General features: G+C 51.4%; 1 protein-coding gene across 1 annotated transcript in view; it reads right to left on the reverse strand.

Annotated features, from left to right (window-relative positions):
• Positions 1-7186: 7186 nt before the first annotated feature.
• Positions 7187-25034, reverse strand: part of LOC125941821 (uncharacterized) — a gene marked incomplete at its 3' end in the record, with an annotated part of 157534 nt that continues 139686 nt past the window's right edge. The window contains exons 8-9 of the mRNA XM_049659671.1: positions 24058-24188; positions 7187-7241 (exon numbers count right to left, since the gene is read on the reverse strand). Coding sequence (XP_049515628.1) covers positions 7187-7241; positions 24058-24188 — 186 coding nt within the window. The remainder of the gene's footprint in view (positions 7242-24057; positions 24189-25034) is intronic.

Consider the following 25034-nt stretch of genomic DNA (forward strand, 5'->3'; position numbering starts at 1 on the left):
TGCCCAAAGGGCGGCTTGAACATACAAAAGATCGGACCTACCTCAGTGAGTAAAGCCCTCATTGCAGCAGTAGAACTTAATCCAGAGCAAACCACGGAGTTAATTAAAGGGAAACTGAGACTTCCACCCAAATGTAGCAATTTGCTACAATGGAAACCCAACCGGGTTCCTCGAAAGAAAGCCTCGCAGTTGAAGAAAAATTCGTCCTGGTCCGGGACTCGAACTCGGGACCACCGCCTTTCCGGGCAGCCGCTCTACCATCTGAGCTAACCTGGCGGCTAGCAGATGGCAGGGCGAAGTCGAATTTGTCGACAACTCGAAGCAAAGGCAAGTGTTTTATGTAATAGTTCAGCGGAAATCCGCTAGGTGGAGATAAGTAATTAAAGGGAAACTGAGACTTCCACCCAAATGTAGCAATTTGCTACAATGGAAATCCAACCGGGTTCCTCGAAAGAAAGCCTCGCAGTTGAAGAAAAATTCGTCCTGGTCCGGGACGCGTACCCGGGACCACCGCCTTTCCGGGCAGCCGCTCTACCATCTGAGCTAACCAGGCGGCTAGCAGATGGCAGGGTGAAGTCGAATTTGTCGACAGCTCGAAGCAAAGGCAAGTGTTTGATGTAATAGTTCAGCGGAAATCCGCTAGGTGGAGATGAGTAGTTAAAGGGAAACTGAGACTTGCACCAAAATGTAGCAATTTGCTACAATGGAAACCCAACCGGGTTCCTCGAAAGAAAGCCTCGCAGTTGAAGAAAAATTCGTCCTGGTCCAGGACTCGAACCCGGGACCACCGCCTTTCCGGGGCCCGGACCAGGACGAATTTTTCTTCAACTGAGAGGCTTTCTTTAGAGGAACCCGGTTGGGTTTCCATTGTAGCAAATTGCTACACTTGGGTGGAAGTCTCAGTTTCCCTTTAATTACTCATCTCCACCTAGCGGATTTCCGCTGAACTATTACATCAAACCACGGAGTACATTATATGTTTCATTATTACGCAGAATATCATGGTGACGAGCACGCCATTTCGAGAAAATGCAGATAAGTATGCATATTTAAGGGCTATCTGAATAGCCGGAAAAGTGTACGCAGGCAGCGCTTACGAAACTGCCCCAAGCGACACCTGCAAGAGGGTAATCAGATACATCGACACTGCCTACGATCACAGGACGATTGAAAGAAACATCTTGAATGACCGCAACCCCTTGGCACTAGCGGCGAAAAGAATCAAGAACTCAGGATCAGTGATCATTGTGTTTGATGGACTTCGCGTCCCAAACTTCGTAAGATGTGGACCAATACTGGTACCCTGCTACTTATATCGTAAACAAGTGGACATATGCCACGTATGCGGCAAACTCGGACATCGTGCGGACGTTTGCCTCGAGCCGGGCTCCACCGAATGCAGGGGCTGTAGACTTCCTAACCCCCTCATCCCATGTGTGCTATCCTAAATGCAAGCTGTGTGGGGGCTTGCACGCGACAGCGGACAAGGTGTGTAAGAACCGCTATCTCATTCCATACGTAGTACGCACACAAAGACAACGAGCGCGACTGGAGCAACAAGAGAAGGCAAAGCTAGCCGAAGAAGAAAAGCAACACGCGGAACGAGGCCGATTTACGTCGAACACGCCGGGACGCAGCCGCTCACGCTCTCGATCGAGGAGCCGCACATGCGAGGACAAGCAGGAGTCGTTAAAGGTCACAGGTGCGCTTCGGTGGAAGAACGGAGGCGACTTCACGTGGGCAGACAAAGTCAGAGGCGCTACAACGACCACGCCAAAGGAAAGTGAGTCCCGCAACCCAGATAAAGAGCGGATAGCTATGTTAGAACAGGAACTAAGATAGATAAAAGCCGCGTATACTAATCTAACACTGAAATTAACTGAAATACGTAAAGCGAGCAGCAGTAGGCCAACGCACAGTCTCGAACCACCAACCGACATCGAAACTCCCCAGCCAGTTGAGATTGCGAGACACGGAGAACAACGCGAAGAATGCCCGCCTCCTAAGAAGCGAGCTGTAACGCAACCGCGAATGGCCGTGCGATCACACGTTAAGGACGCCATGGACGCCATGAGCGAGAATATGAGGCTAATGCACAAGAGGGTGCGAATGAACGAGAAAATGGACATATTTAGCACGTGAGTTCAGAAAATGGAAATGTATCTAAACAACACGGTAGTACCGTCCATGGAGAGGATGAGTTCACAACACATCGGCGCGCAAGGCCCACACCATGATGGTTTCACTGCAAGTGAAGGCGGCTACAACACCCACTTGGCAATGACAAATAATACACGAAATCTCCGCATCTGGCAATGAAACTGCAGGTGGATCGCCCCCAAAAAGGCGGTCCTCCTGCAGATGGTCAAATCAGATACCGAGGAGCCACGCGTCATCTTGCTACAAGAAACACTCATAACTGAACTGGCCCTTACGGGATATAAGGCCGAAGCCCACAGAAACGAGCAAGGCATGAGGCGTCGCTATTCTGATTGGAAAGGAGATCCCGTACATTCGGCATGAAATCCGCAACACAGCCTGCTATCTAGAACACCTCACGATCGAGATCATACCAAACGACCACGTAGGGAACAAGCAAAGCATTTTTCTCACTAATCTGTACAGCAGCCATAAGGACACGAGGCAAGGGTTCAGAAGCATACTGGGCAAGATCGGCGCATCGCCAAGATTGTCCGATGATTGTAGGTGGGGATTTTAACGCCCCACACCAGGCATGGGGCTACGCGTATCCCTCTAGCAAGGGAGTCTTCACACGACAGCCTCCGATCTCGACTTCACGCTGATCACAGACCCGGAAACCCCAACTAGCTGTGGCACTTCCACATGTCGAGACACCACACCGGACCTCACTTTCGTCCGGGGCGTAGAGAAATGTGCCTGGTACAACTCGGGCATAGACTTTGGCAGTGACCACTATATTCTCCGAATTGATGCAGAGCTCCCGGAAAAGAAGCAAAGGGGGTACAAAATAATTGATTGGGACAAATTTCGTGCAATACGGACGCAGCCATCCAACTTGGCAGGCGCAAACACGAAGCACACGATAACGAGCTGGACCGAACAGCTGAAAGCAGACATCGTAGCCTCGGAACGAAAGAAGTACTGCAGATTGGGCAAGTTGGTGCGCGAACGAATGATTACAAACGTTAAGGTAGAGAGAACGGACAGTCGGCTAGCGAATCTACTCGAAGCCAAACAATCCATACTAGCCAGGTGGAAGGGTCAACGTTTCAACAGAGGGCTACGAAGAAAACTCGCCGAACTCAACAAGACCATTGAAGAATACTGCGTGGTTCTCTACAACGATGAGACGAAGTAGTAACTCCCTCAACGGGCAAATACGCAGAGGGAGTGGGTGGAGGCTAATAAAACATCTCCTCGACGAAAACGCAACAAAGTCCAAAACTATGCAACGAATCAGGCTAAGCAAATTAGTACACCACGCGGAGCAAAGCAGTACTGCCGAAGCACTTATAGAAGACCTTGCCAAACGGTACTTACCGCTTAAATCGGGGCAATCTAGTAGCTACAAAGGAAGAACTATAACGGTGTCCCAGATTTGGAGCTAGATGCGGACTTCACAGAAAGCGAAGTACGCTTCGCAATTCACAACCTCAACAGTAACTCTGCAGCAGGCCCCGATGGTATCACAAATCCGGCTCTCCGAAATTTAGACGACACTTCGGTCACGTTCTTAAGGAAACAAATCAACGAATCCTGGAAAACGGCCATCTACCTGCAGAGTGGAAGCCTGCCAACACGGTCCTCATCCCAAAACCGGGCAAGCCACTGGGGCTACCAAACCTGAGGCCCATCTCACTAATGTCCTACCTTGGAAAACTAGCCGAACACGTTATCCTGAACTGACTATCGGAATACGTAGTGGAAAAGGAGTACTTCCCCTACAATATGATCGGCTATAGGCCGGGTCTCTCAACGCAAGACGCTATGCTAAGAATCAATAAAAGTCAGCTGGATTGCCCCATTTGAGACACCAAGGCGCTACTAGGACTTGACGTGGAGCAAGCTTTTGAACATCCAACATCAAGCCATTCTCAACCCCATATCTGAATACAACCTCGGAACACGCTTCTACCGCTACGTCAAAACGTTCCTGGAGGATCGAACGGCCACTCTCCGGATAGGCGAGCACTTCTCGGATATCATTGAACTGGGCGATAAGGGAACACTGCAAGGCTTGGTACTTTCGCCATTCTTATTTAACTTGGCGATGACAAAGCTCTCTTGCGCACTGGGGGAAATTGCCGATGTGGAGCACACCATATACGCAGACGATGTCACCATCTGTAGCACAGATGGTGCCAGTGATGCGGAATTAGAATCCCGCATGCAAGAAGCCATCTCGGTTACTGAAGCCCATCTCACCCCAATGAAACTTCGCTGCTCTTCCAGAAAATCCGAGCTGCTCATCTACCATCCCCCAAGACCAGGGTGCCCGTCCAACGACCGGCGCAGACACCACGCTCCATGCATAGAGTTACACGACAGGTACGCAAATCTCATACATACGGTTGACAAAATACGAATCCTATGACTAATCGTCTAAAGTAACGGCTCCAACTGGGTGATGCTGGACAGCATCAAGATCAAATTGCGAAAGCGATCCGAATTTTTTGGCGCATCATGACGAGTTACAGAGGAATAACGCAACACTACAGTCTGGCGAGGTGCAAATTTCCGCCAGCCACCCGAAACTGAACAAGAGACAGGCGGTCGCATGGCGGACAGCTGCAGACAAGAACGTTTATAAACCCGGTGATCTTAATCTGTTACCCAGAGCTCAGCTCCGCCCTCGAAGACCAACTCTGGGCCGTCCAGCGGGCCGAGGAAGCCGCCACAGCTCAAGGGCTCGTGGCCGACACCTAGGCAGGGTATTTTCCCAAATCCCCGAATAACTCGCCGGAGTAAATAAAGTTATCGTCGTTCGTTCGTTCATCATGAATGTGAACAGGGGACTGAGCGAGGACAATGCCATTAGAACGGTCTACACTTTTGTACTCGGTCACACCACATACGTGACTGCGATGCTCAACTGGAAAAAGAACACCCGAAAAAGCTCGAAGTAAACATACGACGAGTTTTCAAGACAGCGTTGGGGCTCCCCGTAATGCCTCCACTGATCTACTCTTACAGCTAGGAGTGCACAATATCCTTGCCGAAATCATCGAGGCTCAGCACACGGCACAGATCGCACGCCTATCAAGCACCAAAGCGGGCAGAGAGATTCTCGTCAAGCTCAGCCTGAACCATAGCGAAAAGGGACAACGTCTTGGAGTTACCTAAAGTCATGCGAAAACCAATTAAAGTGCTCCCCTTCCCGAGAAACCTACACCCGATCCACAATCAAGGAAGAAGGCTCGCCCGCGCCAGAGCCCTCACGGCAGACGCAGCAAGGTTTCCCGACCAGACAGTTTTCGTGGATGCTGCGTACGTACCGGGAGAGCACGCCTACTCGGTAGCATGTAATCGATGAACACGGGCGAATGCGCAATTCACTCACGCTTTACAGTTAGAAGCCAGAGGTAGCTGACAAGCAGCGATAGCACTAGCTCTCAAAGACTCGAGCTTACAACTGTTTACAGCGACTCTAGAGCAGCCACTCGAGCTTTCGTAAAGGGTGGATAGACAAGACGGCGCTACAAATCTTAGGCAGAAGTAACATCACCGATCACTCCATCGTATGGTTCCCGGCCCACATGGGCAGCTTAGGGGGCGGCCTGTGGAATCTCAACGAGATGGCACACGAGCGGCGCGAGGACTCATCGACCGCGTCCTTCCGGTTTCCCCCGCTAACCCACATATCGAGTACAGGGATCAAATATTCACTTGCACGAGCTTAAGCACTTTTATCCAAGCAGACGAGAGCTCCCCTCCCGGATAAGAAATTAACGCGCAGCCAGTAAGTCACGCTACGCTTGCTCCTAACGAACTCATACCCCAACCCCTAGCGCATGAAGCACATCGGCCCAGACTACGACGGACAACATACGTGTGGGCATTGCAGTGAACTTGTTGACTTGAACCATATGCTGTGCGGTTGTGCATCGAGTGACGCTTACGCCAAAAGAAGGAACATTGGGACAAAGTGCTAAAAAGTGCTTCACTACACGACCAACTTCGGGCTGTCCAGAAGGCCCGCGAGGCGGCGGAAAGCTTCGGGCTCTCTGTGCCGACGTGGGAGGTGCCCCCACACCTGGCGCCTAGCCGAGTGTCCTTCAGGACCCCTTTTGGGAAATAAAGTTTACCACCACCAGCTCCTTTCCGAAGCTGTAGCAGCCCTCTCCGCGAATGCAACATTGTTCTCTCTCCTTCTTTTCTTTATGGTCGCGAACCTTCCTCGTTTATGGACACGATTGTTTTGTCACGCCCCGACGCTTCAGAATCTACGACTCTATCCGAAGCCGCCACTTATGCCGAAGAGTCGTCAGATCGCAAGCTCCCTTACCGCACAAGACCACACCAGCCAGAAACATAGACGTGACGCAAGCTTGTCTTTTCTGTCATATTCACCTGGAACGCTGGTCTGGCTCCGCGTTCCGTTCTCTACTCCCCATTTGCTCTAGCAAGGTTGCACAATGCTCTGAGCAAGGTTCTTCTTAGAAATGCTAAAAGCATTTCGCGCACGTCGGCGGTTGATGTTCGAGGGTTGACCCGTTTTTTTTCAAATATGTCAGTTGCCAGTCCAGCGTTGTGGTGTCTCTTCTGTCCTTCGTGCTTGCGTCTCAATTTTTTTCGCTGGTTTTTCCAAGTCTCTATTACAGCTTGACGCAAGTATGAGAACTATTATACTGAAGCAGCAGGGAAGCTTGTGCTTGTTGGTGAACGTTCACATTTGGCGAAACAGAGCTAAGCAGACAGAGCTACGAAACGTACACACAGCACTTGGGTGTGCAAATACCATAGTATTTGAGGTACGAGATCACTTTTCCAATGTCTGTCGCGGTCACCCGCGTGATCTCCGATATCTGTCTTTCTGGGCACTCATACAAGTTCCAATGTTCAGAAAAAACTCAAGCTCGGGTTTATTTAGGAGTTAAACAGTATTACCTTAACCGGCAGAGATTTTCGCTACAGTATGCGTAACATTGAAATGCACCTATGTAATCAAGGGTAATACAAAAGTAAATTAAAGGAGTAATAAAACCATACCCATTACTTTCGAGCTTGTGCCTCCAGGAATCAGATCAACAATGTCCAGCCTGAAAAATAAAATATTGGTATTTGTGAAAAAAGAAATCGACTGCTCAAATTGTATTTTTGTTACTACGTATTTAAGGGTGTGTGACCGTATTTTCTTGCTCTAACATGTTCAAGATAACTCAGTGCGATTCATATTTTCAAGTATAACCATGCCCGTAAAATGAGTTCAGTAAATTGAGTCTAGCCTTCACGTCATGCTTGACCCTGGTTAACAAATGCCATCCCCATTCTTCTCTCCAGAGGGATTTCATTTTCAGCCGCGTTACGTGTCGCGCCTTATCGCTCATCGCTATGAAGTAGGAATTCAAACAAGCTACGTTAACACTTTCATTCAGTCCTTTCTACCCATCATCGCAGCAATGGGAACAGCGTCCTCGTGACCTCACCGCCTTCCTTAATAACACTGTTGGTCAAGGACGCAGCTACCATTGCGTAATGAGGAATTCTGGGTATGTTATATTGCTTACCTATATTTGTCTAAAATGCTACTCCCCTACGCAATGCCCTTGGGCCTGGATTCTAACATAAATAAATAAAAATAAATAAACATACTGTGCGGGTATGCTTAAACACTCTATAACTTCAAAGTTTTTGGAAGATGACTTAGCTTTCTATACTTTTATTAAATGCTACAAGTATCGCATTGTCCGTGTGTAGTGATAGGGAAGAAGCAACTGCAATATTAGGAAAAATCAATAAGAAACTGAGCAAATGTATGAAGCGACGCGTTGCCGAATACAATAGACTGGTGTTGTTTGGTAGATGGGAAATGTTATCAGTTATGACAGCGCGTAAATTACGGCGGTACCTCAGCTGTGAATTTCACGGGCATGTACGGTCGTCGTTAAGGTTCGCCTTGGCTCACACATGTATGCATTCTTTCTGTTTAGCTGAAATCCGGGCTCGCTCGTTTCTCTGGGTTTCTTCGGCGTCTGGGATTTATTGGCTTGTAATGTTGAGCTGCTGGCTCGCACCGGTTGGCTTTCCGAGAACGCCGGCATAGCCTGCTTTGGGAAGCCGGTGGCGAACACGGCTCAGTGAAAAGCGTCGCGGCAGGGGTTTCTACCGCACTGGTTCTGGCGTGCACCATAAATCGCACAGCACACCCGTAGCAGCATATGGAGGTGGAAGGTTTTGGGGGAGTGTTTGGGTCGGAGGCGAGGCGGCTTGCGTGGCTTGGGTGGTACGAGTGGCGCCCACCACTGGTGTTAGTTATGGGCCCCGGACACATGATCCCGGGGCTAGGAATGCGAATGTGCGCTGCTAAGCAGGTAGTGGGGTCTGAGAATTGAGAGACAAGACCTCTTAAGTGCCTCATCAGAGTGTCCTCGAGAGCTTTGCTCAGCCGCTTTCATTGATTTGTGCGCTCGCTTTCTTTGTTGACTATATACTCGAAGTGTAACCTCTAGTGTCTGTTCGCAAATAAATTCAGAATTATTCACGTTCACGATCTTGAGTCCCATAATATCGAAGCACGAGAAGAGGGAAGCGGCTCAAAGCGAGCCGACAATGACAAAAACTAGCACAGCAAGACAGAACTCGGTGTTGGAGCAAAGAAACTTATTGGCGCAGCCCGACAGCACAACTGTTCCTCGGTAATCCTTCGGCGGATGGCAGCGGCAGAAGCAGACTGTATCCGATCAGAACTCGCGAACGTTAACAGAACTGCAACGACGCGAACCTGTATAACCTCAATGGAATTGGAATTTGGAAGATTCAATTGCCAGTTGACCAGCGTAGAGCACGGAACCTTAAAATGCGAGGAAAAGTATAGATTATACCACCTGACAGTCGTCTGGAATCCCGCGAGAAGGTCCTAGCTAGTTTTTCCAAAATGCTCAGCAGGCTTGCAACGCCGATACCATCGGACCCAGGGGTTCCGATGTAGCTGAAGGGAACTGAGGGCGTCTTTCGGTCAAACGGAGTGCTTGGGAGTATCAAAAGTCACCTGGTGCTACCGCTAATCGCAGGCTGGATTCGGCAAACTTTTTTGAAGTTGCCAGACAGCTACGATAAGCTAACGGAGACCATTTTGTCCGAGCTGAGGCTGTCACCGGGCGATTATCTCAGACAGATGCGGTCTGCAACACTGATGCGAGACAACATTTGGCAGCATTTTGCATCGAAGTTTGAGAGCTATTGTGTCTTCTATATGGAGGTGCGCGACGTAAAGACTTTCGATGGGGTTTAAGAATTAAACAAACCTTGACCCAGGAATTGTAGAAACACGTTAGGCATGGTGAGGGTAACGGGTGGTCAACGCCACACAAGGTTCTAAGTTCCTTGAATATGAAGATATCGAGTCTAAAGGTCTTGGCGGAGGCAGGTGGCAGCGGGAAAATAATCGGCGCGCTGGAAACAGGACCAATGACACGACCGTTGTAGCACCTTTGTAGCCGTAGGAGAACAAAGGAGCCGGTCTACAGAAAATGCAAGCCGTATGCTTTGTGTGCAACGAAGGGCACTACGCGCGAAACTCTAGCCAGAAAGTGGTTACACAGGTGAAAACCATGAACCTGGTTGTCACAGACCACAGTTCGGAAGTGGTGTCCGGGTGCCAATAGTGATGTCTCTTGGCATCGAGTTTGGGCACGCTGTGGCGGCACATAAACCAAAATTAAGAGAGAACGCTAACGCACTCCACAGCGGGTACGCTGTGGAGCACGTTAACTTAGTAGCGGCCTTGTTTTTGTTAAGGCAATTGCTGATATGGGTAGAGATTACGGTGCTCAGAGAAAGCGTCGTGTCCGAAAGCGCCAGACATGTGATGGGAAATGTCATGCTGGTAGCAGCTTCAAGCACAAAGTCGTGTCGGCGTTGGAGCGCTCGGCGCTAAGTCTGGATGTGGGCGGGAGTGTTCACATAGCAAGGGAAGTACCTGTAATGCGCGTTTTAACTGAAGAACTAGCGACGGACAACGCTGATATTCTGCGCTCGGTGAAGGCATGGTAAATGCTTAAAGAAGCATGCACCGGTATTGAAAGCGTATGATTAATTGAGACTGGTTTTGACCCCCATCGTATACATCAGGAGAGCCGAACTTCGGCGACCCTGCTACGAGCGCGAACATCGACCAAGCTGCCAAAGTTGGCTTAGGGGTGCATGGTGTGGGGAGCTTTGACTGTGGTAGGACAGAGCAAAATCGGGCCTTTCGGGAGCCGCACTAAGCAGATTCGAGTATAGTCGATGCATGGAAACAGAGTGAGGGAGGCAGGCAGCCATGGAATATTTGTTCACGATGGCTGCTTTTTAGAAAAAAAGTCAAGGCTTGCGCAGCACAGGCAGTACAGTCACAGCCTATGCTGGGGAAGCAGCTCCATAGGAGCTTAATTTTCCGCACCAAGCACTACAGGGTCTTCACGGTGAAGTCTGCTATCGTCGTTCAACGAAAACGATTGGAACTGTCCGCCCAGCGTCGACGGTGAGCTGTGGCTTGTGCCTCAACACCCGGACTCTGCACAGCGGTCTGCTGAGGCCGACGTTGCCGGGTTGCAGCCGCGCGCATAGCCATACGATTCGCTTCTTCAGCAGAGGTTTGTAGCTTGCCAGGAGGCGCCATAACGTGTACCGCAGAGTAAACAAAGGCATCCAGACCACGTGGCGCAAATGTCACATCCCTTGACCCGTGGCACGATGCGATGCTGTTGATGACGATAACGATGAAAAACGGGGTGGTCATAATAGTCAACTAGCCTGCTTGAGTTTACCAGGTCCAGCTACGTGCAGCATGCAACTGCTATATGCAACTCCCACATGTCGGGACTCCTTGTGGAATATAGCGCAACTGCAATGCAATGTTCGCACATATCCGCAATAGGTGGCGCGCATGTCACCTCGCGTGACAAATTGCACGATACGATACTAATGACGATGATGATGGTTTGATGACATTCTCTTTGAAACGGGAAGGTGATAGTCACCTAGCTTGCTTGATTTAATCAGGTGTGCTATACCTGCACATGTTTTCCAGTATTGCATTTTTGTATACATCTGCTAATCTTCTTTTTCTTCCGAAACCTCCTCTACCTACTTTATACAACTACCTATGCAAGTGCTATGTAGCGTGCTACCTGGTGTATTAATAATGGTACATACCGTCACCTATGAGCCATCCACTGTGGCACGTACACGCTTGGGGGTTGGAAGAAGAAGAGAACGGTTTTCATTTGGTCTGGTTCCGGTAAAGACGTCGACTCCTGACTATCTCTGTTATTTCGCCCACGACATTACTGGTGGCGTGCGGGGTAAATGCACCTTCGTACCCAAGTTCCGCCGTCACTCCTAGCACCCTTACAGACACCACAGCTCCCACAGAAGAAGCAGCCTCCGCCTGCAAGGACAGAATTCGTTCCCTTGTCACCGAGACTGGAAATAACAATGTCGACGACCACTACAAACGAAGCGAGCCAAACCCACGATGACCAGTATTCTATCCAGCATGTTTTCATGCGCCACAGACACCTAGACCGTTCCACGGAGACACTTTTGAAGATGTTGAAGACTGGCTGGACCACTTCGATCGGGTTGCCAGCATTAACGAGTGAGATGATGTTCGCAAGCTGCGGCGAGTTTACTTCGCGCTAGAAGACTCTGCGAAGACGTGGTACGAGGACCATGAGGGTTCCTTGCGACATGGCAAGAGTTTATCCGACAGCTCCGCGATGCGTACCGCAACGCCGAAAAAAGGAGAGGGCGGAACAAGCCATCTCTTCTAGGAACCAGCGGCCCAACGAGAGAGTCTCGATGTTTGTCGAGGACGTGCATCGTCTTTTCAGACGCGCAGACCCTGCAATGTCTGAGGAAAAGAAGGTGCGACATTTAATTCGTGGAGTCAAGGAACAGCTTTTCGCGGTACTCGTACGCAATCCACCAACAACTGTGGCCGAGTTAGTGAGTGAGGCAACCACGATGGAGCGTACTCTCCAGCAGAGGTCGTCACAGTATGAACACCACGACATCACAGCTACTGCATGCTCTCTTGGATCGAACAGTGAGAAGCAGGTCCTCGCAGACTTCATACGAAGCGTTGTGCGTGACTAACTACGACAACTCCTAGTGGCACCAGTGGGACCCCACCACGTATGACAGCACTTGCGGACCTCATCCGGAGTGAAATCAGGCGGTGCAACCACTCGCACAACCAAGACCTCAGGTCCCTGTGCTGACATATGCGGCGGCATTGAGGGTTCCTGCCACAATCTACAGATCCCATCATGCGTACAGTGGACTAGGCTACACATCTGTTCCCGGGCACCTCTTCGCATCCGCTAACCGCCTCAGGGTACCCGAGCGTACCTACGTATCGACCACCTACTCAAGACAGACCGCTACTAAGGCAAGTGTATGGCACTCTTCGGATAACCGTCCGCTGTGCTACCACTGTGGCGAAGCGGGTCACGAGTACCGCGATTGCCAGTATCGCCAGCTAGGTCTCCACGGCTTCCACCTCGGCGCGCGGTGCAACGTTACTGTGAGCGTCCCCGCGATATTGAAGCGTATCTTTCGGGCTAGCGAATTCCTTCGACTGTTCAGCGCCGCCAATCGCGATCACCATCCCCTCGCCGGTCCGTGTCACCTAGCTTGCCCGTCGTCTTACGCTCCCCTAAGGAACCGCTCACCGAGTCCCCACAGGGGAAACTGGGAACCGCGACTTCTGGGGGTGAAATCGCTTTTCAACGAACATTCCAAGAGCCTCCCTCGACGCAATGACCCGACGAAGATCGTTCCGGCTTTTATTATTTTCCGACAGTACTAGATTATTTCTGCCGACACCGCCGTTGTTGTTGATAATCATGCTGTCACTGCCCTCGTCGGCACCGGTGCCGATTATTCAGTTATGAGCTGCGCACTGGCAACTAAAATGAGGAAAATCACCACGCCATGGCAAGGGCCCCATTTAAGCACGGCAGGTGGCCCTCTGGTGATGCCACTAGAATGTGCACGGCACTTAATCAAATCCGTGCGTCGACATTCACGGGGTCTGTTCTCGTATTACCTGTGTGCTCCCACCCGATAATTCTTGGAGTGGACTTCCTTTGTGAATACGGCGCAATCATTGACGTGCGTGAGTTGCTGGTGTCGTTCGAGGGCTCTTTTCCTTGTGAAGCTGACATCATCCAATTACCGAAGACCGCGCTACGTGTGTCCGATGAATCCGTGACTCTGCCCCCTCGCAGCAGCCTCTTTGTCGGTGTGGAATGTGAGCAGGACGTTCCCCACGCTGCAATTGCGGAGGCAAATTTGTCTTTCCTTCTTGCACGGCAAATATGCGTTGCCCGAGGAGTTATTCAGCTTCAAAACTGACTGGCTCACCTCTAGGTCAGGAACTTCAGTGATGAATATCGGCATCTTACAAGACGCACCGCCATTGCATACTTTGCGAAAATTGCCGACGTCAACCGTGCGCCAGTTTTAGCTGCTTTTTCGCCGTGCGACCATTCTGCCAAGGCGTTCGCGAGCACTCTCGATGTGAACCCTATCCTACCATCAGCACAGCGACAAAGTCTTCTGGGTGTACTCGATTCTTTTCGAGGCTGTTTCGCTACAACGACGAAGGCTAACCAGACGCCGCTTGCCCAGCATCGTATCACTACTGAACCAACCGAAAGGCCCGTTCGAGAAAATGCCTATAAGGTATTGCAGAAGAAACAAGACGCTATACGCCACCAAGTTCAGCAGATGCTTAAAGATGACGTCATCCAGCCATCGACCCGTCTCTGGGCTTCGCCAGTTGTGTTAGTAAAGAAAAAAGATGGTACCTTGCGGTTTTGCGTGGATAATCGAAAATTAAATAAGATCTTGAAGAAAGACGTTTATCTCCTGCCGAATAGATGACTCCTTGGATCGTATACGCAACGCTCGCTACTTTTCATCGATGGATTTACGCAGTCGCTACTGGCAAATCGCAGTTTTAACACGAAAGTGTTTTATGCCGGGGTCCACCAAGACTTCACTGACGTATTTCCGTCACGGAAATGTTCGTGTGACGTATTTCCGTCACGGAAATACGTCACACGAACATACACAAATAATCAAAGAAAGAAACCAGAAGAAAAAGTTCCACAAACATGCAAAATTTGGAAATCGAACCCACGACCTCTCGGTCCGCGACGATAGATCGCCGAGCGTTTAACCCGTTGCGCCACAAACGCATTTGCAGAGAGCTACACAGACGCGCCTTATATATCTAACACTCCTCCGTGTACCCGCGCTCTTGCTCGGGGCGGTGCCGCCGCCTACGAGCAGAAAAGTACTGCATTATGACACTAACGCGCACCGACAGTGAACGCTTCGGTGGTCTCAGCACTTCGACGCCTCGATGCCAGCATTCGAAGGGACGCTGGCATCAAGAAGCACTACCAACGCGTTCTCGCAGAAGCACTACTAGGTGGCGTTCACCGTACTCAGCACAGCGGAGCGTGGCCTCCGCAATTAGCTCTGAAAATGTTTCTGAAGTTGATCGCGGAGGCTGCAATTACGACGTGCTGTACGCGCTGATTTGACTCGGTGACGATTCAGTTACGTGCTTTGTATTGCGCGTTGTATTAGTGTGTCAGTTACGTGCTTGTCTTTCGCATTGTGCTAGCGTGTGCAGCGTAGTGCAGCTTCCATATGCACGACGGTTGCTCATGGTCATCGACGTTGGTAGTCGTGATGGAGGAGACGTGCCACCAGGCGTCAGCGTGGGTGCATCAACGCCTAAGGGCGCTTTAGCCACAAAACACCAATAGACATTATATATCAATGTGCAATAAACATTACACTTCTGTGAAGACACGTTTCACTTCGTGTTCTATACCGATTCCTATATAAAGGGATCAACCACATTTTTTTGATATGCGTTGTATTTTGCCTAAGGGCAAGCTTTCGAAAAAAAAAAGTTGTCGCAGTTTCACCTGAAAGGCGAAGCATCATTTTCGATAGCAAATTTGTAGAAAGCTATACGGAGTAATGATATTAGCTTTATCAGCTGTAAAACTTGGACATGCAGCAGCACCGGCAACACGCAGAACTGTTGTCGACGCCGTCGGCGTTTTGCCCGCGTTCGTTCAAAATGCGTGCGGCGTTGGTGACTGTTGCCGGAGCCTCTGATATAAATAGGCACTTGGTGCCGCAGCTAAACGTCGCCTCCCTTCCCTCCCCCTCCCCCCCTCCCCCATGGTCTCTCGCGCGTCGGAAGAAGGCGCGTTGCTCTACATATATGGTGATTGTAAAGGAGGAAAGAGACGCCTACTTCTGCAGCCCTTCAGCGAGCACGGCGCAGAACGCGCGTTTGTTCTCCGCCGTGCGTTCACTCACCGTGAAAGCGCGCGCCCCTCGCGCCCTTTCACTCGCACATACAGCGTTCGGCGCGCGGCGTGAGCCGTGCTCCCTCAAGGGCTGCAGAAGATAGCGCCAACCTTTCCCTTTCCCTCAAGAACCACTTACCGACCGCGGCGACGATTTCATCTCCATTGAAGTCATACGGAACCTCACGGCGACGGCGACGGCGACGACGACGGCGACGCCGACGGCAGAAATATGCTTTTGAGTGTCCATATAATGCTATCGCAATATAAAAAAAATCGCAGTTGATGCGCGTGATCGTGAAAAGACCGTTTTATTATCGGTCGGCATTACGAGTTCAAGGTGCTTCCTTTTGGGTTTGCTCAGCGCAGGTACTTTTCAAAGAATGATGGACAGGTTCTCTCTGGGCTGAAATGGCGATCGTGTCTCGTTTACCTCGATGACGTGGTGGTCTTTTAGGACACGTTGAACAGCACATCCAGCGCCTTCAGACAGTTCTTCAGGCAATTCGAACAGCTGGACTTTCTTTCAAACCCGAGAAATGTCATTTTGGGTACGAATAACTGACGTTTCTAGGTCACGTTGTGAGCCATGCCGTCATCCGCCAGACCCGAGGGAAAACGAGCGCCGTCGCCGCATTTCCGTGCAACAAATAAACGCGATCTACGCCGATTTCTGGGGCTCTGTGGCGTATAACTGACGCGTCAAAAAATTTTTCTAAAATGGCTGAACCCCTCAACACCTTACGAGGAAGGATCCCGTTTGTTTAGGGTCAGGATCAGCGCCTTGCATTCGATACACTCCGAAATCTTCTCCAGGCGCCACCTGTACTCGGTCACTTTGACGAGAACGCTGACACGGAGTTGCACACAGACGCTAGCAACGTCGGTCTTGGAGCAGTCTTGGTTCAGTGGCAAAATGACGTAGAGCGTGTGATTGCCTATGCGAGTCAAACGCTATCCATTGCTGAGAAAAGTTGTCGCAGTTTCACCTGAAAGGCGAAGCATCAATTGCGATAGCAAATTTGTAGAGAGCTATACGGAGTAATGATATTAGCTTTATCAGTTGTATAAACTTGGACATGCAGCAGCACCGGCAACACGCAGAACTGTTGTCGACGCCGTCGGCGTTTTGCCCGCGTTCGCTCAAAATGCGTGCGGCGTTGGTGACTGTTGCCGGAGCCTCTGATATAAATAGGCACTTGGTGCCGCAGCTAAACGTAGCCTCCCTTCCCTCCCCCATCCCCCCTCCCCCACGGCCTCTCGCGCGTCGGAAGAAGGCGCGTTTGCTCTACATATATGGTGATTGTAAAGGAGGAAAGAGACGCCTACTTCTGCAGCCTTAAGGGAGCACGGCGCAGAACGCGCGTTTGTTCCGCCGAGCGTTCACTCCCCGTGAAAGCGCGTGCCCCTCGCGCCCTTTCACTCGCACATACAGCGTTCGGCGCGCGGCGACGATTTCATCTCCATTGACGTCATACGGAACCTCACGGTGACGGCGACGGCGACGGCAGAAATCTGCTTTTGAGTGTCCATATAATTGCTATCGCAATAAAAACTACTCTGTCACAGAAAAAGAATGCTTAGCCGTTGTCTGGGCCATAACAAAGTTTCGGCCATACTTGTACGGTCGCCCATTCAGAGTAGATAGCGACCACCATTCGCTTTGCTGGCTCGCGAATCTCAAAGATCCCTCAGGTCGCCTGGCTGCAAGGTCGCCTGGCTGGAGCGTTCGACTGCAAGAATTTGACGACACCATCGTTCACAAGTCAGGACGCAAACACACCGACGCTGACTGTCTCTCACGTGCACCAGTCGGAAGTGCCCCCCCCCTAACCTTGAAGAGGACGACACTTTTCTTTCTGCCGTATCAACAACAGACATGGCTCAACTTGACTTGGAGCTCAGCCCTCTGATTGACTATCTGGAAGGGCGCCCGTCAAGTCTTCCTTGAAGTTTCCCACGCTCGCTAGTCTGCTTTGTTTCTGGGATGGCGTCCTTTATAAGAACTTTGACTGTACGCAAGCTACATACCTGCTAGTTGCGCCGATCTCGCTTCGTGGCGATATTTTACGTGCCTGTCCCGACGAACCATCGTCCGGACACCTAGGATACACAGCACGTTGGAATGAATTCGCCGCTCTTACTACTTGCCACCTCTCGCAAAGACTGCGAAGCAGTATACGTTCGCATATGTCGCGACTGCCAACGACGTAAGACTCCACCTGTACGACCAGCAGGACTGCTACAACCAATAGCAATATCGCAGATGACATTTCATGAGATTGGTATGGACTTGCTGGGATCATTCCCCACGTCTTCGTCCGGCAATCGCTGGAAAGTGGTCGCTAACTATTACCTAACACTGTACTGCGAAACAAAGGCCATGGCCACTGGATAAAAAAAGTTGTCGCAGTTTCACCTGAAATGCGAAGCATCAATTGCGATAGCAAATTTGTAGAGAGCTATACCGAGTAATGATACTAGCTTTATCAGCTGTATAAACTTGGACATGCAGCAGCACAGGCAACACGAAGAACTGTTGTCGACGCCGTCGGCGTTTTGCCCGCGTTCGCTCAAAATGCGTGCGGCGTTGGTGACTGTTGCCGGAGCCTCTGGTATAAATAGGCACTTGGTGCCGCAGCTAAACGTCGTCTCCCTTCCCTCCCCCCCCCCCCCCCCCCCCCCCCCCCCCCTCCCCACGGCCTCGCGCGTCGGAAGAAGGCGCGTTTGCTCTACATATATGGTGATTGTAAAGGAGGAAAGAGATGCCTACTTCTGCAGCCCTTAAGCGAGCATGGCGCAGAACGCTGCGCCGTGCTCCCTATTGGGCAGCAGAAATAAGCGTCACTTTCTTCTTCAATAAAATCACTACTACATGGCGCAGAACGCGCGTTTGTTCTCCGCCGTGCGTTCATCCCCGTGAAAGCGCGTGCCCCTCGCGCCCTTTCACTCGCACATACAGCGTTCGGCGCACGGCGACGATTTCATCTCCATTGACGTCATACGGAACCTCACGGCGACGGCGACGGCGATGCCGACGGCAGAAATCTGCTTTTGGGTGTCCATATAATTGCTATCGCAATAAAACAGGTGCGGCCTGTTGCGTCGCGCCGAAACGGCGTCTCGGGTCTAGTTCTCCACGCGCCCGCTCTGGCGCCACTGCTCGGATACAGCCGTTCACGGAGAAGCGCTTCCATAGCCGCGTTGGTACGCGGGACAGTGACTCTAATGAGACCGTAAATAACGCATTTTATAGTTGCACATTACAGGTTGAATGTTGAAGTCGTTATTATAAGTGCCCATTGCTTCACAAATGTGAAAAGTGCGCCCTAGGAGTGCCAATCTTTTGTAGAGTGGGTCTCAATGCTCTCCATGAAATCTGCCCGCTCGACTCACCTGAAAAAAAAGAAGTGCTCTATTACGAATAATCGGGAGTGGATTTACGTGTTTCATCAAGACGAAGCAGTCAGTGATGCAGGCACTGAGGAGGGTGGTTTTTTTTACGCTCTGCTCATCTTGTATTTTGCCCGTGTTTCTGATGGGCATGTCTCTCCCAACAGCTCCACTCGCCCCCGCGCTTGGCATAAAACTCACCTTGTTAACTCTCTCGTGCTACCTTCTTCCCCCAAGAAAAAAAGTGTTGGCTACGTGCCTGACGTTAAGTCACGAATTCGAAACCACACATGAATGTACATGAGCGAGTGGAAAATTTTATAACTGTATGGGTAGGTGACATAAGTGCGAAATGATTCGACGAACACCTTAACACATTTACTGCAACTTTATTGTACATAACGAAGAGCTTATTCACAGGCGGAAAACCTTCCTTGACAGAAGATTATGCGACAGCGTCAAAACTCGCTCTACAGTTGCATTTGCATTCCCAGCCCAATTCGCTATAGGAGGCCTCAGCAAGGTTTTAAAGAATACTTTGAAAAGCTCCTCAGTGTGGGCGTGGTCATTTTCATTCACATATGAATTGTCCACAGTGAGTGAGATGTGGAAGCAAGGCTGACGTCAGACGGTGGCACAACTTGCTGCTTTTTCTGATGTCGTCTGCCTTCATGACGCGTTGAACAAAGGTGCAGGTAAACATACCAGCGAGCTGTCGCTTGGCTCCCACTTGCTTCCTTTTTCTGACGGCCCTTGGCGAGAAATATTCTTCATGCTTCCCGACGCTGTAGATCGCAGGGTAATTCGTGGTACTTCACAGTAGCGTCTCTTCTCGCGTTCGAGTTGCACAGCGGCACACAACAGCTTCGCGGCATTACACCACTAGAAAAAACCGTCTGCCACACACGCGCACTCCAAACAACCGTAGTGAAGCACAGAAAACTTAAGGCAAGCTGCTCACACACACGATCACGCAAAAAAAGCACACGAGAATGCGCACGAAAGAGCACACCAACACGGATAAATCCTGCGCAAACCACATTGTAGCACGAACTGGCGTCTCGCTTGTATACTGTAGCAGTGGCGCCCTCACTAAAAACAAATTTGTAGAGAGCTATACGGAGTAATGATATTAGCTTTATCAGCTGTATAAACTTGGACATGCAGCAGCACCGGCAACACGCAGAACTGTTGTCGACGCCGTCGGCGTTTTGCCCGCGTTCGGTCAAAATGCGTGCGGCGTTGGTGACTGTTGCCGGAGGCTCTGATATAAATAGGCACTTGGTGCCGCAGCTAAACGTCGCCTCCCTTCCCTTCCCCTTCCCCCCCTCCCCCACGGCCTCTCGCGCATCGGAAGAAGGCTCGTTTGCTCTACATATATGGTGATTGTAAAGGAGGAAAGAGACGCCTACTTCTGCAGCCCTTAAGGAAGCACGGCGCAGAACGCGCGTTTGTTCTCCGCCGTGCGTTCACTCCTCGTGAAAGAGCGCGTCCCTCGCGCCCTTTCACTCGCACATACAGCGTTCGGCGGCTCGCGGCCACGATTTCATCTCCATTGACGTCATACGGAACCTCACGGCGACGGCGACGGCGACGCCGACGGCAGAAATCTGCTTTTGAGTGTCCATATAATTGCTATCGCAATAAAACAGCGGCCGCAACTGTCAACTTTGCCGAGACGCGCTCGCCCATTGACGGCGACGCGACGCAGCAGGCCGCACCTGTTTTTTATCCAGCGGCCGTGCAACCGCACTCCCAAAAGGTACCGCAGCAGACCATCGCCCATTTTTTGCCAAACGTCGCCACTGGTTGCGCCGTCCGTTACATCGTTCTCTACGTCACACCCAAGCGCGCGCGCCATTAGTAACGCCGTTAGTGACGTCGTTTTCTGCGTAATACCTGCTCTGTCCGCAACGCCGGCTCCTCGACTCGCCGTTGTCGCATGCGTTCGATATATGGAGTTACCTCGGCGTCGTGGTTAGCAGAATCCGCCCTCCATTGGCACTTGCGTTCCACTTCGCGATTTCAACGTGGACGTTTCGTTGCAGCCGAAGCGAAAGTGCCGCTCGAGACACTCCCGCCGAAAGCGGCCGTTGGCCCCGGCGAAGGCGTTCCCGGCATTTCCACGTTGACGCTGCTCGGCCCGCAACGCCACCTCATCGGCTCGCCGTTGTCGCATGCGTTCGATATCTCGAGTTACCTCGGTGTCGTGGTTAGCAGCATTCGCCCTCCATTGGCACTTGCGTTCCACTTCGCGATTTCAACGTGGACGTTTCCTTGCAGCCGAAGCCAAAGTGCCGCTCGAGACACTCCCGCCGAAAGCGGCCGTTGGCCCCGGCGAAGGCGTTCCCGGCATTGCCACGTTGACGCTGCTCGGCCCGCAACGCCACCTCATCGGCTCGCCGTTGTCGCATGCGCTCGATATCTCGAGTTACCTCGGTGTCGTGGTTAGCAGCATTCGCCCTCCATTGGCACTTGCGTTCCACTTCGCGATTTCAACGTGGACGTTTCCTTGCAGCCGAAGCCAAAGTGCCGCTCGAGACACTCCGCCGAAAGCGGCCGTTGGCCCGGCGAAGGCGTTCCCGGCATTTCCACGTTGACGCTGCTCGGCCCGCAACGCCACCTCATCGGCTCGCCGTTGTCGCATGCGTTCGATATCTTGAGTTACCTCGGTGTCGTGGTTAGCAGAATTCGCCCTCCATTGGCACTTGCGTTCCACTTCGCGATTTCAACGTGGACGTTTCCTTGGAGCCGAAGCCAAAGTGCCGCTCGAGACACTCCCGCCGAAAGCGGCCGTTGGCCCCGGCGAAGGCGTTCCCGGCATTTCCACGTTGACGCTGCTCGGCCCGCAACACCACCTCATCGGCTCGCCGTTGTCGCATGCGTTCGATATCTCGAGTTACCTCGGCGTCGTGGTTAGCAGCATTCGCCCTCCATTGGCACTTGTGTTCCACTAAGCGATTTCAACGTGGACGTTTCCTTGCAGCCGAAGCCAAAGTGCCGCTCGAGACACTCCCGCCGAAAGCGGCCGTTGGCCCCGGCGAAGGCGTTCCCGGCATTGCCACGTTGACGCTGCTCGGCCCGCAACGCCACCTCATCGGCTCGCCGTTGTCGCATGCGTTCGATATCTCGAGTTACCTCGGTGTCGTGGTTAGCAGCATTCACCCTCCATTGGCACTTGCGTTCCACTTCGCGATTTGAACGTGGACGTTTCCTTGCAGCCGAAGCCAAAGTGCCGCTCGAGACACTCCCGCCGAAAGCGGCCGTTGGCCCCGGCGAAGGCGTTCCCGGCATTTCCACGTTGACGCTGCTCGGCCCGCAACGCCACCTCATCGGCTCGCCGTTGTCGCATGCGTTCGATATCTCGAGTTACCTCGGTGTCGTGGTTAGCAGCATTCGCCCTCCATTGGCACTTGCGTTCCACTTCGCGATTTCAACGTGGACGTTTCCTTGCAGCCGAAGCCAAAGTGCCGCTCGAGACACTCCCGCCGAAAGCGGCCGTTGGCCCCGGCGAAGGCGTTCCCGGCATTTCCACGTTGACGCTGCTCGGCCCGCAACGCCACCTCATCGGCTCGCCGTTGTCGCATGCGTTCGATATCTCGAGTTACCTCGGCGTCGTGGTTAGCAGCATTCGCCCTCCATTGGCACTTGTGTTCCACTTCGCGATTTCAACGTGGACGTTTCTTGCAGCCGAAGCCAAAGTGCCGCTCGAGACACTCCCGCCGAAAGCGGCCGTTTGCCCCGGCGAAGGCATTCCCGGCATTTCCACGTTGACGCTGCTCGGCCCGCAACGCCACCTCATCGGCTCGCCGTTGTCGCATGCGTTCGATATCTTGAGTTACCTCGGTGTCGTGGTTAGCAGCATTCGCCTCCATTGGCACTTGCGTTCCACTTCGCGATTTCAACGTGGACGTTTCCTTGCAGCCGAAGCCAAAGTGCCGCTCGAGACACTCCCGCCGAAAGCGGCCGTTGCCCCGGCGAAGGCTTCCCGGCATTTCCACGTTGACGCTGCTCGGCCCGCAACGCCACCTCATCGGCTCGCCGTTGTCGCATGCGTTCGATACCTCGAGTTAGCTCGTCGTCGTGGTTAGCAGCATCCGCCCGCCATTGGCGTTGCTTTTCACTAGAAATAGGGAGCCTACATGCAAACGGTGCTTGCATCTAGGCTTCCTCACTAGAAACACAAACTTGTAATCAATAATTGAGAAACTCTTCAATACAGCGTCGGGACTAACCCACTGCTAAACACCGGGGCCACACGCTTCAACTTCGCAGGTTAACTATCAGTACAGAGTGCTTGAGCGGTGTTTTTTTTTTCGTTTCGCCTAGCCATATACAGCTTTTGTTGTAAAAGCCACAGGAATGCCTAAATCCTCAAGCACAAAGATCAGACAAATCCATATAATTCTGTGACGTTGCGTAGCCAGTTAGCGTTGGATTAGCCTGTGGAGCCTCGTCGCCTACGGATTGCGGTTTCAACGTGCGCCATCAGTGCATCGCCTACTGCTTCGCTGAAGGGCACAGAAAGGCAACGACGTCGCCGGGCGAATCTCGCTTCGCTCCGGCGAGTGGCACGTCAGCGTGAAGCAGAATGCCTTGGCGCGTTCGCGGCGCATGATGGGAATTCTGTCACTGGCATTCCTGTAGCTGAGCACGTCGCAGCTCGACTGACTGCCGTAGCCAGTACGGAGCCGGGCCAGAATGTTCGCACCTTCGCCGAAGTCACTAACAGGGCCGCGCGCCAGTCAAACCTGCAACACGGTACCCGGCCCGCAAATCGTGCGCCTATCGCTGTAGTGGACCGTGAGTTCACGTAGCAAACATGCAACAGCTTCTCTGAAGACACGTTTCACTTTTGTGTTCTACCGATTCCTATGAAAGAGTGATCCACCTTAATTTTTTTGGACTGCACGTAATGAGCACATGATTCAAGCATCATTCATGCTTCAGTGAGAGTACAAACTTTTGAGCTGGGGGCACGTTAGTGGAAGTTTTGTGAAAAGAGCGAATAAACTGCAGTAGAATTGCTTGTCTATTTGCTGCATAACAAAGCAGGCAGCATTGTAAAGCTCATAAAGAATCGCGTTAGGTTTAGTAATTATTCGGGTACTGTCCATCAAAATTCCTTACTTACCCTGTGATTAGGTAAACCATGTCTGCAAAAACCATTGTTATGTCGTTCCACGAATGATGAGATAGCCGTATTAGTGTCTCATTGCCAATAAGTTTGTCAGAATTGTAGAGGCTTACATAAGATTCGTTCATCTAGAAGCACAATTAGTGCCAGAAAGAAAGAACAAAGACTACAGATTTGAGAGATTTGCAGAATGATATCATGATTTTAAACGCTGCTTCTTTCTTGCATTAGGAATTTCAAATGGTTGTGATTAAACCAAACACTTCCTAATGTTGCTGGAATGCGACAACCGTTTGCAACATTGCCCACATATAACACTTTCGAGAAGTTCACTAAGGAATTTTACACCGAGGCCGTACTTCATCCATACACTTCAATGGGGAACTCCGGCAATTCTTGTAGGTCAACGATTCCGACTGAAATTTGCTGAGGGCGTTCTTCTGGAAGCTTCCGCCACTTCGTGTGAACGCCAGGCTTGAGAATTGCCGCAGATTTTTTACAAAATAATTTCCTTCATTCCCTCGAAACACCCGTCGTACCGCTCCTCAGCTACTGGCCCACTGCGTTATGACATAAAAGGAGGTATACGCAGAGCATGCTGGGAATGAAGGGCAGACCACAGGGCCGAGGAATGAGCAGGTGATAGTGAGCGAGTGTTTGGCTTGACAAGTAGCTGTCGCGAAACGTCACGTTCTGTGCGGCGTTTATACCCTATATATACGTACATACGTGTGCACCCCTATATATACGAACGTAGGTGTTTTCCTGACTCGTTATTTAACTTCTGAGGTGCACTGTTTTCCTCGTATCCACTAATGGTCAGCAAGCAGAGGCCCCTTCGATATAGCGGCGAAACAACCTCCTGGTTCAGCTGCCAATGACGACGTGCTCCACATGCTATTGCGGGTATGCGAAGCGCTTTCCCGACAAGGGGTAAGAGACCTAAACTAGCAAGCAGAACGTTTAAAATCAGT

The sequence above is a fragment of the Dermacentor silvarum genome, unplaced genomic scaffold (genome assembly GCF_013339745.2).
Source record: "Dermacentor silvarum isolate Dsil-2018 unplaced genomic scaffold, BIME_Dsil_1.4 Seq381, whole genome shotgun sequence".
NCBI classification, from domain to species: Eukaryota; Metazoa; Arthropoda; class Arachnida; order Ixodida; family Ixodidae; genus Dermacentor; species Dermacentor silvarum.